Genomic DNA, 16,410 nt, shown 5'->3' with positions numbered 1-16,410 from the left:
AAAAAAGCCAATTACAATTAGCTAAATTACACTGGGGAAAAAAGACACATTTTCGGACACATGTCCTGTGGTCTGATGGAACTAAGATTGAGCTGTTTGGCCATAATGACCAGTGTTACATTTGGAGGACAAAGGGGAAAGCTTACAAGACTAGGAACAACATCCCAACTGTGAAGTATGGGGGTGGCAGCATCATATTGTGGGGCTGTTTTGCTGCAGGAGCGACTGGTCCACTTCACAGCATGGATGGCATCATGAAGAAAGAACACTATGTAGAAATACTGAAGCAACATCTCAAGACATCAGCCAAGAAATTAAAACTTATCCACAAATGAGTCTTCCAAACAGACCATGGCCCTAAGCATGCTGCCAACTTAGTTAAAATGTGCTTTAAAGACAACAGAGTGAATGTGTTGGAGTGGCCATCACAAAGCCCTGATCTCAATCTTATAAAAAAATTTGTGCGCAGTTGAAAAAGCTTGTGCGAGCAAGACAGCCTACAAATCTGACTCAGTTACACCCATTCTGTCAGGAGGAATGGGCCAAAATTCCTTGAAACTATTGTTAGAAGCTTGTAGAAGGAACTCAAAACATTTGACAAAAGTTATACAGTTTAAAAGCAAAGCTAAAAAACACCAAGGAAATGTATGTGAACTTTTGACTGTCTAGAAATTAATAAAAAATTCTCCAAAAAAAATCCTCTCATTATTCTGGCATTTAGCAGATGTAAATGATTTATGTAATCCTAACGGACCTAAAATAGTAAACGTTTGTATGATCGACACAGACATTTTTTTAAATAGAGTGTATGTAAACTTCTGGTTTCAACTGTATATGGTATGTCTTTAGACGGTGGGAGGAAACCAGGGAAAACTCGCGCGAGCATGGGGAGAACATGCAAACTCCACACAGAAACGCTGACTAGCCCGGTTAGGGCTCAAACTTGTAGCGTTTTTGCTGTGGGGCAACAGTGCTAACCACTGGGCTGCCATGCCGCCCTATCAGACAAAGGGGTGAAAGGAGGGATTCTTCAAGACGAAGATCACTGAAGTAAAAAAAAAACTGGTTATTATATAGTGAGTTAGTATTCATCTGATTGGCACGATATGTGAAGCTGATGCGGGACCAGCCATGATCTATCATAAGCACTGGATCGTCTCGAAATTAGTTTATAAATAAACCGCACTTAATATGTCAGTAACCTACTTGTTGCAGATACACACACACACACACACACACACACACACATATATATATATATATATATATATATATATATATATATATATATATATATATATATATATATATATATATATATATATATACATATATACACACACATATATATACATATATACATATATATACATATATATATATATATATATATATATATATATATATATACATATACATACATACATATGTATATATATATATATGTATATATATATATATATTTATATATATATATATATATATATATATATATATATATATATATGTATGTATATATATATGTATATATATATATATATATATATATATATACATATATATATATATATATATATATATATATACATATACATATACATATACATATATATATATATATACATATACATATATATATACATACATATATATATATATATATATAAATATATATATATATATATATATATATATATATATATATATATATATATATATATATATATAAATATATATATATATATATATATATATAAATATATATATATATACATATATATATATATATATACATATACATATATATATATACATATACATATATATACATATACATATATATATATATATATGTATATATATATATATATATATATATATATATATATATATATATATATATATATATTATACAATTAAATGCTTTATGTGTTATCATAAATGATAACAAGACTTTGTATAAGTAGAATTTACTTTAAATTTATAATATGTAGGTGAAGCCTGTCCAAAGCATTCTCGATCACACAGCCACTTTGAGTTTTCTACTCAAGGTATGAGGACCAACATTTTCTGACAAGGCCATAAAAAAGGTAAGACTGAACCCTTTAAATGGCAAAATAAAATGTTTGTTTTATTATTGAGTTGTAGCCTTTTTATTCCAGCTAAAGAAATGCTTTGGAAATTGACTGTAGTACTTTAAAACAGTAATTCTCTAATATATGAAAATGAAAGCTCAGTGACAAGCAATGCTGTCTCTAGAACCTGTTTGTAAGTTGACTTGAGGGCAAAAAGCTGTCAACAAATTCCTGTAGTTCTAGATATATATATTTTTTTCATTGAACTTCCCCTTTTGTAGCTACACTTCTGTATCCATAATGTTGGTTTTGTAAGTCAAGCTCTCGACCTGTTTTTCAGGACTAAGGGAAACTACCATAAAGTATCTCGGATGACAGTGAGCCGTTTATGAATGCAATGCAGCCAATCCAGCAGAATGTTTATAATTGTTTTAAATGCCTGTTACATTAACACGTAACAATAGATGACATTTAAGTACATCTACATTCGTTTCTATTTATAGATGGAACAGGCGGTTATTGTAAAAGTATAAGGATTTCCAGATTCATTGTGGATTGTGTGTTTAAAAATCTTTTGTTTCTTGATTGAACCATTTAATACTTGTGTTAAGGTTGTGTTGCGACCAAAGTTATTCCGGTAACACTTTACAATAACAGTACATGAATAATATGTAAACTAAACATTACTTTATTGTGAATTAATGATGAATTAAGGTATGCACTAATCATGAATTAACTTTAACTACAACATGAGTTCATGTGTAAATGACGACTACCTTAATTACTTGTTAGTACATGTTGTTAATTAATGTATTAATTAACATTTAAGTTTAAGCTAAATGTAACCAACATGAACTCATGAGCTGTTAATGCATAGTTATGTCATGACTTTACTTGGAGGGGCACATCACTATTAACTCATCCTTAAGTACTCATGAACTCCTGTTCATGTTGATGTTGACAGAACACTTTACTATTGTTATTCAGTGTAACTCACTAGCTGGACGTGCATAAGGAGTTCATAAATAGCCCCTCTAAGTAAAGTCACAACATAATTATACATTAACATATAATGAGTTCATTAAGCATAATCTAATGTAGTAACTAATACATTAATTAACAAACAATCATGTACAAACAAGTAATTAAGGTAGCAGTCTTTCACACATGAACTCTTGTGACTCATATTGGAGTTAAAGGTAATTCATGATTAGTGCATACCTTAACTCATCATTAATTCAAAATAAACTAATACATCCTTATTCATGTACTGTTATTGTGTTACCGTTATTCCAATATCAAGTTTTTTTTAAAAACAAGATTCTTTTAAATGACCTGCAGCTTATTTTATTTAATTTTCCTTCAGCTTAGTCCCTTTATTAATCCGAGGTCCCCACGGCGGAATGAACCACCAACTTATCCAGCATATTTATGCAGCGTATGCCCTTCCAGCCTCAACCCATCACTGGGAAATCTTTAAAAGAACTATTTCTTTAAATTAATGCACACCACAGGATTTCAGAAAACTTGATTAAAAAAAAGCAGTGATCCACACTTAAGTGTTTACTCGGGTTGTTTTTATTTTACATTCATCAGGAAACGAAACTGTCAGTTTGTTTCAGTGTGTTTTATAAGCATAAAGGCTACTTTATGTGATACAGCTATACATATCATACTTCATATGTGACTGTGTTTTTGTTTAATAAAGCATGAAATCCCTGCAGAATACCAAACAAGTATGTAAAGCTGGAGTTCAGCTGGTGGTCACGTGACTCCTGTTTCTGTTGTCGCACTGCCGCTGACTGACAGACTGTGAAAGGATCAGTTTTTCAGCTCCCTGACATCTTTCAATATTATTCTGCAAATAATGATTTCCAAGGAAGAAATACTCAAACCCATATGGTACGCGTTTACCGCTCTGGATCTTGACCGAAACGGAAAAGTATCCAAATCCCAGTTAAAGGTAAGAAAACTCTTTAATCTAGCTACTTCAGGAATCAGAGCGCGCGCACCTGTTCGCGGGCACAGCTAGTTTCCGTGTAGTACAAGTCAAGCGTTTGAGAGTAAAGTTAGTCAATAAAGTGATTTACTCGTGTTATTTGTAACAGTATTCATTGTAATTTTAATATTCTTGTTAGTGTTGTATGTATTTAGCTGCATCAACTAGGCGTATTTTCAATGTCATGTTTTAAGAAGATACTGTGAGACAGAAACGGATATAATTTGTGTACTAAATGTCTCATTAACGCATGGTCAGTCTTGCAAGAAGTGTATTTAAATGGATATGCACCGAAGTTGGGAAGTTCCCTATTGTTTAATTATGTTAAAATATGTAACCGTAAAAATTTGGGACACACCCGTTCTTTATTTTATTATATTGTGTTTTATCGCACTTTTTCCATTCAGAATGTTAATATTGAAATGAACGCAAAAACAATCACGACAACATTATCTTATAATAGTCTAATGTGTTGCTTTAATTAGTTAGACATTGAAATGGATATACCTTAAGTCAAATTTACAAAAATGTCCCATATTACTCAAATTCACCCTATTTTTTCTCGATAGAAAGCAGAAAGGTCATGTAATTTCTTCAAATTACCACATTTTCCAGATTTCATCTCTTATAAACTGCTGGACACGCTTAAAGAGATAGTTAACTCAAAAAAGGACATTTACTCACAGTTTACCTTTCCATAAGTGGTCCAAAGCTTTCTTTTTACACAAAAGAAGATATTTTAAAGAAAGCTATAAAACTTTAGCCTATTTATCGACTTCCAAAAACAAATTTGTTTCCATCCCACATATAGTTTGGGTCACAAAGTAAATTATATGTATATATTTCACTTTTATTTGTTTATTTCTATTTATATGTGCACATAAGTTGTATTTAAATAGCTTGAATGCATTTATAGTAAAAATGCAGCTGAACTGTCCGTGCGAACTTACTATAAATGCAGTTAAGTCATTTAAATACAGCATATATATATATATATATATATATATATATATATATATATATATATATATATATATATATATATAGATAGATAGATAGATATAGATATATAGAAATAGAAATAAACAAATAAAAAAGAAATATATACAATTATATATATATATATATATATATATATATATATATATATATATATATATATATATATATATATATATATATATATATATATATATATAGTCTTTCCAATTTCCATTGTATTTGTGACCCAAACTTAACTTCCATTAGTGGTTCCAAACCTTAAAAGAAGATGTTTTGAAGAAAGCTAAAGAACTGTGGCCTAACCATTGACCAAATATGTGACCATCGCACATATAGTTTGGGTCACAAAGTACCTTATATAGAAATATTTCACTTTTATTTGTTTATTTCTATTAAAATGTGCGCATAAGTTGTTTTTAAATAACTTAAAGGAATTTATAGCGAAAATGCAGCTGAACTGTTCAGCGCAAACTCACTATAAATGCAGTTAAGTCATTTGAATACAACTTATATACATATATAAATAGAAATAAACATATATAAGTGAAATATATATGATAAATATAAACAGTGTTCCCAACTTCCATAGCATTTGTGACCCAGACTTTTTGTGGGATGGTCACATTTGTTGTGATTTTCAAAATCAGGGCTATTACATCAAATATAGATTTAACATTGGTATAGTGTTATCTAAAAGAAGACAAAAAACCATCAGGATACACCGACATTATCTTATCCTTATAGAAAGCAGAAAGGTCATGTAATTTTTCTATATTCGACACATTTTGCAGATTCAGTCTCTTATAAACCGTGCTGGACACACTTCAAGGGATAGTTCACCCAAAAATAAACATTTACTCACTGTTTACCCTTACATAAGTGGTTCCAAAACTTAAAAGAAGATATTTTGAAGAAAGCTAGAAAACTGTAGCCTAATTATTGACTTCCAAAAGCAAATATGTGACCATCGCACATATAGTTTGGGTTACAAAGTAAATTATATGTTTATATTTCACTTTTATTTGTTTATTTCTATTTATATGTGTGTATGTAAGTTGTATTTAAATGACTTAAATGCATTTATAGTGAAAATGCAGCTGAACTGTTCAGCGCAAACTCAATATAAATGCATTTAAGTCATTTAAATACTATTTATACACACATATAAATAGAAATAAACATAAAAAGTGAAACATAAACAAGTCTTTGCGATTTTCATAGGGTTTGTGACTCAAACTATTTGTGGGATGGTCACCATCCCACATGTAGTTTGGATCACAAATACTATGGATGTCAATGGTTACCGGTTTTCAGCATTTTTCAAAAGATCTTCTTTTGAGTTCAGTAGAAGAAGCAAACTCTTAAAGATTGAAAACAGTGACAGGGTTCAACGCCAAGGATTTTTCCTAATGGCCCAATTGGACCAGTGGTTCAGATTTTTACCTGCCCTGCCAAAATTTTTACTGGCCCCAAAAAAAAAAAAAAAATTTAATTAATTAATTAAAAAGTTAATTGCTATTTCTTAGCCACATTTATTAAATAATATGTCACAAAATATTGTCTGTGAATCTAGAATTCAAATATTTGAAAAATATTAAAATATTTAGCAGTAAAATATAGAGTATGACTTAAAAGTGACGGCAAACTAAGCAAAACATCCCTTCATTTTTTTCGTCGTGTTGTACTCATGTAAATGTTTCCACAAAGTTAGAAGCAGACGTTTTCTTTTAGCCTCATAATTTAGTGTTAACGGTTATGTTGACGTCTAATAAAATTTAGTGACAAGGCAGCACTGCCCCGATCGGGCCAGTAAGGATTCTGTCTACTGTCCCGAGCATCCCTCATGCTGGCCCCGGGCCATTGGGCAGTCCTTATTGTTGAACCCTGAGTGAGTAAATGTTGCATGGCTGCAATTTTTGGGTGAACTATTCCTTTAAACATAAACAATATAATTATTATCAGTCTTATAATTGCTACATCTGTCTCTCTCACTCTGCAGGTTCTGTCGCATAACCTGTGCACCATACTGAAGATCCCTCATAACACTTCAGCCCTGGAGGAGCACTTTAAAGATGACGACGAAGGACCGGTGTCAACGCAAGGGTACATGCCCTACCTGAACACCTTCATACTTAGTAAGGTAAAAACTAAATACGCAGTTTCTTCTCAAATCACAGTTGTATATAACCTGTTCTATTAGGATGGTGATAATGGCGTGATGTTTTTGTAATAAAAGAAAATCCCTTTAGATACACTCACCGGCCACTTTATTAGGTACACCTTACCAATACGAGTTGGACCTGCTTTTGCTTTCAGAGATGCCTTAATCCTTTATGGCATAGATTCATCAAGGTACTGGAAATAATCCTTAGGGATTTTGGTTCATATTGACATGATAGCGTCTCGGAGTTGCTGCAGATTTGTCGGCTGCACAATTATGATGTGAATCTCCCGTTCCACAACATCCCAAAGGTGCTCTATTACAGTGTTTCTCAACTGGTGGGGACATTTTCAGTGGGTCACGGAGTGTATGGTCAATAAAAACAACAAAAGTTCATTTTTTTTTAAAACTTTTTTTGGCTTATACCGGACTTTTGGTCATATTCTGGTCATATTCTGGAACAATAGGATATATGGTAACTGTTCACAGTTTATTAGTGTCTATTATTTAATTCATCTTGTACTATATTAGTTAAATGTTTAGTTTATGTCTAGTGTGTGTCATATTTTTGTTTTTAAATTGCACATTGGAGTATGGGAGAAACGCAATTTCAGTCTGCTGTGTAATGTACTGTTGCATGGTTTGATTGACAATAAAGTTGACTTGACTTGACTTTTGTTTTGAAATACGTGCGCGACAACCGTACTGTTTAACATGTGAAATTTAATTTAACTATTGCAACAAATATGTCAACGCGCAAGTACGACCCCGAATATGTAAAGTATGCATATATCTATTGACGACAAAAAAGACTTAAAGCCTTAGTATCATATGTAGTGAGGTGCTCTCATAAGAGAGCATGAAACCTTCTAAATTTAAACGACATTTAGAAACCAGAAAACATGTTTTATTAAAAGTTTATTATTAACAGTATTTGTCATTTTTACTTTGTAATATTTCTATAAAATGATCCATTATGTTAAATTACTGCAATAAAATATTGTTTATTTGTGAGTCTTGGTAAATTTGTTATGATGTATCTGTCACTACTTGTTTATGTTAACAAATAAATACAAATTAAGTATAATTCCTAAAATTGTATTATAGTTCCTAAAAAATTGGGTCGCGGCTTGATGACCATGTAAAAATGTGGGTCCCATGGCCAGAACCCCTGCTCTATTGGATTGAGATATGATGACTGTGAACGCCATTTGAGTACAGTGAACTCATTGTCATGTGCAAGTAACCAGTCTGAGATGATTCACGCTTTATGACATGGCACATTATCCTGCTGGAATTAGCCATCAGAAGATGGGTGCACTGTGGTCATAAAGCAATGAACATGTTCAGCAACAATACTCAGGTAGGCTGTGGTGTTGACACGATGCTCAATTGGTACTAATGGGCCCAAAGTGTGGCAAGAATATATCCCCCACACCATTACACCACCTCCACCAGCTTGAACTGTTGATACAAAGCAGGATGGATCCATGCTTTCATGATGTTAATGCCAAATTCTGACCCCTTCACTCGAATGTTGCAGAAGAAATCGAGCCTGTGTGAATTGTAGCCTCAGTTTCCTGTTCTTAGCTGACATTAGTGGTACCCAATGTGGTCTTTTGCTGCTGTAGCCCATCCGCCTCAAGGTTTATCAGGTTGTGCATTCAGAGATGCTCTTCTGCAAACCTCTTCTGTAACGAGTGGTTATTTGAGTTGCTGTTGCCTTTCTATCAGCTGGAACCAGTCTGGCCATTCTCCTCTGACCTCTGGCATCAACAAGGCATTTGCGCCCACAGAACTTCCCCTCACTGGATATTTTGTCTTTTTCTGACCATTGTCTATAAACCCTAGAGATGGTTGTGCGTGAAAATCCCAGTAGATCAGCAGTTTCTGAAATACTCAGACCAGCCCGTCTGGCACCAACAACCATGCCACATTCAAAGTCACTTAAATCACCTTTTCTTCCCCATTCTGATGCTCGGCTTAAACTGCAACAGATCGTCTTGACCATGTCTACATGAATGCATTGAGTTGCAGCCATGTGATTGGCTTATTAGAAATTTGCTTTAACGAGCAATCGGACAGTGTACCTAATAAAGTGGCCGGTGAGTGTATTTCACGAAATTAAAACATGCGAAACGATATATCACTCTCAAAAGACAAGCAGAATCTTTTTTTTAAATTACACTGTAACTAAAAATATTCGTAAATTAGCAGTTTTACATATTTTGTGATTCATGTTTTTATTTTTCCTCATTTATATATGCGTTTGAATTGCATTACGGGACCTTGATCTTTCAAAAGAGTGACTTTTATGAACATTTTTAATAGTTTAAAGTGAAATATTGTCTGGGTTGGTGTCGTGTATTATGCTACAAAAATTATGTAATAAACTGCCAGAACATTTTCTGTTATTTTACAGACTTATTTCTCTCTCTATAAAGTTTTTATAATGTAATATATTATTTAAAACTACTAAAATGTCAATAAAAGTCACTTTGTTAAAGAGTAGAGTTGTAATTTTTAACACCAAAAGTCGACAGAGCAGAGATCAACGTCCCATTATGGAATTCACAATTATAAACTTGTGAATCACAAAATGTTCATTAACAGTGCAGATGATTTTCATTTCCTCTAGAATAAGGTTACACAGTATTTCTCATGACTCGTATAGGGAGGTCATTTTATTTTTATATATGTCTGCTTTTCGGTTCCATGTGTACAAGGTCCTGTCTACCAATTAAGTAGGTCAAAATAATATTGACAAATAATACACTGTCACTATGCATGCCAGAACAGCATTTGGGAATGTCACTTCATAAGGAAACTTGTATGACGTATGATATTGTATGATGTTTTGATTGGCAAGTACTCACACATGGCATAGATGCTATGTGCATGTAACACACACACACACACACACTAGGGATGGGAAGATTAACCGATATGTATCGATACGCGGTTATGCGCGTTCACGATGCGAGTGCATCGGTTGAGCAGCAGAGGATGAATGAAATTTTGGAAGCAAATCGAGATGCATCGGTTTTTGCGAGATGCATCGATTTTTCCGAGATACAGCTTATATTTTTAATATAGAATGTATTTTTTATTTATTAACAAGTGTTGTCAACCTGTTTTTGGCGCATAATTTAATCGACCTACATAAAGTAAGCCTTAGCAACGGATTTGCGGATGTGCACACACTACAACTCAGTGTATCAGGTGTGCGGATGAAGCTAGTGGTGCGCCCTCAGAAAGCGCGAGAAGCAAAACAAACATTTTATTCCCCACTGAGTTTTAAATCTAAAGTATGGCAAGCAACATTATGGATTTAAGGATGGACGACATGACAGGACAGATGCAATTTGCAAAATGTGCCGCGCATCTGTAAAATACGCGGGCAGTATGACTAATCTGAAATCTCACTTGAAGCGGCGCCACGGTGTTGTTGTGAAAGCATCTTCCAGTGTTTCTGCATCCCCGGCTTTCGCACTGCTTCAACCAGCTCCAAAAGTGGTGAGAAAAGCATTGAAAGTTTTTTTTTCCATGCGCAACAGTTCTGCTCGCTCTACGCCAATAACGAATGCTATTGCATTGTTCATCTGCAAAGATATTCAGCCTAGTGTCACGGAGAACGAAGGTTTTAAACACCTCCTCCTGTTAATTTTTATTTAATTATAATAATAATAATATTAATAATAATAATGATAAAAATAATTGGGTGTCACAGTGGCACAGTGGGTAGTTTGACCACCTCACAGCAAGAAGATTGCTGGTTTGTTATATTTTTATTAGCCTGTTGTTTACAGTGACAGTGATGTTTCAAAGCAGCATAACACTGCTAGTTCACGACCTTAAGTTTTGAATAATCAGTGGCAAAATATATCTTTGTAAAACTTGTTTTCATAGTTGAAAAGTTAAATCACAATTCTTGTTGTGCAATGCTAATTTTATTTATGTTGAAAGAGTGCAAATATATACATATTTTTTTAATATATATTGCACTTATACATTCTGTTTATCTTGAAAATACTTAAATAATATGTGCTATATGTTCTAAAATGGCCCTCTACTGTAAACTGACACTCTGGCTCTGAGAGAAAAGCCAGTTTGTAAAAAAAAGTCTTGGTTTTGCTTGGTTAATAAATAATCAAACTCATTCAATGGCACAGCATCCTCTTTCACATAATCTCATAAACTTGATCTAATTAGTTAGTGCTGAAATATCGCATCGTATCGTGATATGGGTGTGAATCGTATCGTGTTGCATCGCAATATGTCACAAATGTATCGCTAATATATCGGATCGTATTCTTTGTATCGAGATGCGTATCGGATCGGCATTATAGCTTAGATGCCCAACCCTAACACACACACACACACACACACACACACACACACACACACACACACACACACACACACACACACACACACACACACACACACACACACACACACACACACACACACACACACACACACACACACACACACACACACACACACACACACACACACGTGTGACATCATTTGATTTTTGTTTTTCAAAACAAACTCACATTTTTGTATTTGACACAGACACGATATAAACACTACCTGTATGTATGAACTCATGAGAGTCATACATAATATAATTTTTTTTCCATTGCAACATGACTTTATATTCTATACCAGGGGTGCCGCTGGGCAGGGGAAAGTTAGGATGGTTCTAAGGGCCCATGCCATTTTGGGGCCCCCAGAGATACTATTAGGGAACCACCATGCTCTTCACTTTTCGCGACACCCACAAAATGTTGCCATAGGACCCGTACCGGCTAGTAGCGCCCCTGTTCTATACTCTTCTTTATTTTTGTTAAGACAGTGGTTCTCAAACTTTTTTCATCAAGTACCACCTCAGAAAACAATTGTCCTTCTAAGTACCACCATAATGAACAGTATTGAAATACAGTTGCGTAGTAGGCCCAGTAAAGCTGCGAAAATGTGGCAGATTAACTACTATTATTAAGGAAATTAATATTATCAGCCATATTAAACATTATAAATAGTTTGAACATTAACACTGTACTGTGCTTATATGTAAAAAACAAACAAAATAAAATATCAATGTTTAAAAATAAAATGTGCTTTTAAAAGTTCTTTAAAAATGGTAGGCTACTGTTCTTAAAAAAAAAAAAAAAAAAGTGTTACCCTATAGTGTGCTATTCATCAAAACCTGGAGATGCTCCTTGGACCCCATAAATATAGGCTATATGTCTTAATATTCATATTTGATTATGTTTGATATATTTTGAAATATATGTTACATGCACATATGAAATATTGGATTTCTCTGTGTACCACTAGAAGGAAGCCCGCGTACCACTAGTGGTACACGTACCAGTTTGAGAACCACTGTGCTAAGAGACAAGACTTTTTTCTAAGCAAAGTCAGACCTTACTGTCCTAATTAAATCATTAACAATCAAATATTTTGTTTTGGTAAAATAAGTGTAATCTAGAGGCATTTGCCTTTCATATAAGCCACTTCTGATACCAAATGATCAACTAGAAGTCAAGTTATATATAAAGGAAAGAGCGAAATGATTTAATCGGGATGAGCTCAGACATTTTCAGTTCAGACTGAAGTGTATTCCAGGTTGAGGGGGCGTTATGACTATAAGCTCGCTTCCTTTTTTCAGTTGTAACTCGGGGAACAGACAAATGATAAAATTCACTTGAACATAGAGCATAGTGGCTTTTTGACCTATGAAGAAGGGAACACACTGTAGGTATAAAGGTGCCAGACCAAGAAGAGCCTTGTAGAACAGTTATTGGGTGTACTTTCTTACATTCAAAGAAAGCCACTTAGCTTGTGCATACAATAGTGGCATTGTTTTCTGAACTTGACCCTGAAAACCATTTCCAAAAAAGTGTTTAGGGGTCCCTAAAATGCTGTTTTTTGTACTGAACTGTAGTTGAAAAAAAATGCATTGAAATTGATATATTATTATATTTACAGTTTGTCCAAATTATTAGCCCTTCTGTGAATTTCTTTCAAAACTGTGGAAATTTTCACAGTATTTCTTATAATATTTTTTCTTCTGGAGAAAGTCGTATTTGTTTTATTTTGGCTAGGATAAAGGCAGTTCTTTTATTTCATGAAACCATTTTAGGGTCAAAAATATTAGCCTCCATAAGCAATATTTGCTTTTGATAGTCTACAGAACAAACCTAATTATCCTAACCTGCCTAATAACCCTAAATACCTAGTTAAGCCTTTAAATGTCACTTTAAGCTGAACAGTAGTGTCTTGAAAAAAGATCTACCAAAATATTATTTACTGTCATTATGGCAAAGATAAAATAAATTAATGATTAGGAACGAGTTATTAAAACTATTATGTTTTGAAATTTGTTAAAAAAATCTCTCTGTCAAGGGCGAGGCAGTGGCGCAGTAGGTAGTGCTGTCGCCTCACAGCAAGAAGGTCGCTTGTTCGAACCTCGGCTCAGTTGGCGTTTCTGTGTGGCGTTTGCATGTTCTCCCTGCCTTCGCGTGGGTTTCCTCCGGGTGCACTGGTTTCCCCCACAGTCCAAAGACATGCGGTACAGGTGAATTGGGTAGGCTAAATTGTCCGTAGTGTGTGTGAATGTGTGTGTGGATGTGAAATGGGTTGCGGCTGGAAAAAACTTGATGGATAAGTTAGCGGTTCATTCCACTGTGGCAACCCCGGATTAATAAAGGGACTAAGCCGACATGAAAAGTAATCTCTCTGTTAAGCAGAAACTGGGGGAAAAATAAACAGGGGGCTAATAATTCTATCTTCAAAATATAAAAAATAAACACCGCCTTGCTAAAACTATTATGCTGATTATAATTTTATTTAATTTTCATATTAAATAATAATAATAAAAAAAAACACTTTTGACAATGAAGTGCTAAAATGTCTGTAGGGAAGTTAATGTGCTGTCACGTATGATTCACTGGTGCATGAGACTTGTTACTCACATATTGATATTTATTTCTGTCTCTTCATAAAAATGAACCTTTAATTAGACCTTTGTGACACTTTAAAATTTCATAGAGTGAAGTTAGAAAATAGCTTACAGTAGAAACTTCTTTTTGAATTCAACTAAAAATACTTTGGGTTGTCTTGTTACTTGGTTTGCTGTCTGTTGACACTTAAGTATTTTAGCTGTGGGACACACACACACACACACACACACACACACACACACACACACACACACACACACACACACACACACACACACACACACACACATGCATACCCTGTAAAAAATGCTCTTCCACACAGTTCCTTGTTGTTGTCCAAACAAAAATAGATTAAGTTTACTTAATTAGTTAACTTCATTCATTCATTTTCTTAGTCCCTTTATTAATCAGGGGTGTCCACAGCGGAATGAACCGCCAACTCATCCAGCATATATTTTAGGCAGCGGATGCCCTTCCAGCTGCAACCCATTACTAGGAAACATCTACACACACTCATTCACACACATACACTACGGACAATTCGCCTATAGTGCATGTCTTAAGATTGTACGGGAAACCGGAGCACCTGGAGGAACCCACGCGAACACAGGGAGAACATGCAAACTCCACTCAGAAATACCAACTGACAACTGTCCACAGTCAGAGGAATGCTGGAGGGGTTGCGGGAATGTGGGCAATCACGCACATATATTTTGGGAGTGTCCGAAGATACTTGCATTTTGGCAAGGGGTAAAGATTGAGATCATGAAAATTATGCAGATAGATCTACCTTTTACTCCCCTGTTTTTCTTGCTTGAAGGGATACCCCAGGATATATATAATAAAAACCAGAGATATATACTACATATACTTTTACTAAGTGCAAGAAAGACCATAACAATAAATTGGATGAAGCCACACCCTCCAACAATTGTACAGTGGATAGAAAAACTTGAATCTACACTTGAAGTCAGAATTTTTAGCCCCCTTCAATTTTTTTGCTTCTTTTTTAATTATTTCCCAAATGATGTTTAACAGAGCAAGGACATTTTCACAGTATGTCTGATAATATTTTTTCTTTTGGGAAAAGTCTTATTTGTTTTATTTCGGCTAGAACAAAAGCAGTTTTACATTTTTTTAAACACCATTTTAAGGTCAATATTATTAGCCCCTTTAAGCTATATATTTTTTCTCGATAGTCTACAGAACAAACCATCGTTATGCAATGACTTGCCTAATTACCCTAACCAGCCTAGTTAACCTAATTAACCTAGTTAAGCCTTTAAATGTCTCTAAGCTGTATAGAAGTGTCTTGAAAAATATCAAGTCAAATATTATTTACTGTCATCATGACAAAAATAAAATAAATCAGTTATTAGAGATGAGTTATTAAAACTATTATGTTTAGAAATGTGTTGAAAAAAAATCTTCTCACCGTTAACAGAAATTGGTCAAAAAATAAACAAGCGGTCTAATAGTTCAGGGGGACTATTAATTCTGACTTTAACTGTATATATATAGAATGAAGTATATGACTGCTCAACTTCAACTAAAACTTTTAAACAAAGATGGGCACCTGTTATGTTGTATCTGAATAGGACATAGTTTTTTTAGCTTTTCTTTTCAACTGAAAATATTGTATGTTTTTTTTTTATTAGTTTTTTTGTAATTTATATTTATTTACATCTGCGGCTACTGTCGTTTTTTTTTTCTTTTAATAATTGCTGCTGTCACTGAATATTCTGTTCTGTAAAATGTTTTAATGCATAAAATTAAAGTAAAAAAAAAAAAAAGAAATGCCAACTGTGGCTGTGTGGCGATCATGCTACCCACTGCGCTGCCGTGTCACATTAGCTAATTTTTTTGAAATTTAAGTGGATTGAACATAAAACAATTAAGTTGTCCCCCCCCCCCAAAAAAAAAACTCAAGTATTGTGTTGATTCGACCTATTTTAAATGAGTAGTTTGAAGAAGCAGCAAAAATAATTATTTTGAGTGTATACTCGTTTAAAATGAGCTAAAACAACACATTCTTGAGTTTTCTTTGGGACAGCTTATATTTTTGTGTTCAATCCACTTAAATTTGTAAAAACGAATAAGTTAACTCAATTCCTTCATGTTGTCTCAACACAAATTGATTGTGTGGACTTTTCTGCTTTTCCAAACAACTTATTTAAAATGAGCTGAAACAACACAATT

At 33.7% G+C, this 16,410-nt stretch overlaps 1 protein-coding gene across 1 annotated transcript in view; it reads left to right on the top strand.

The window, feature by feature from the left end:
• The first annotated feature begins 3,858 nt into the window (after positions 1 to 3,858).
• Positions 3,859 to 16,410, top strand: part of swap70a (switching B cell complex subunit SWAP70a) — a 32,769-nt gene continuing 20,217 nt past the window's right edge. Inside the window, exons 1-2 of the mRNA NM_001362396.1 lie at positions 3,859 to 4,038; positions 7,076 to 7,216. Of these exons, the coding sequence (NP_001349325.1) occupies positions 3,943 to 4,038; positions 7,076 to 7,216 (237 nt within the window). The 5' untranslated portion in view covers positions 3,859 to 3,942. The remainder of the gene's footprint in view (positions 4,039 to 7,075; positions 7,217 to 16,410) is intronic.

Source organism: Danio rerio, chromosome 7 (genome assembly GCF_049306965.1).
Source record: "Danio rerio strain Tuebingen ecotype United States chromosome 7, GRCz12tu, whole genome shotgun sequence".
NCBI classification, from domain to species: Eukaryota; Metazoa; Chordata; class Actinopteri; order Cypriniformes; family Danionidae; genus Danio; species Danio rerio.
The sequence above is the reverse complement of the archived record's forward strand: the minus strand, read 5'-3'. Positions and strand labels throughout refer to the sequence as shown.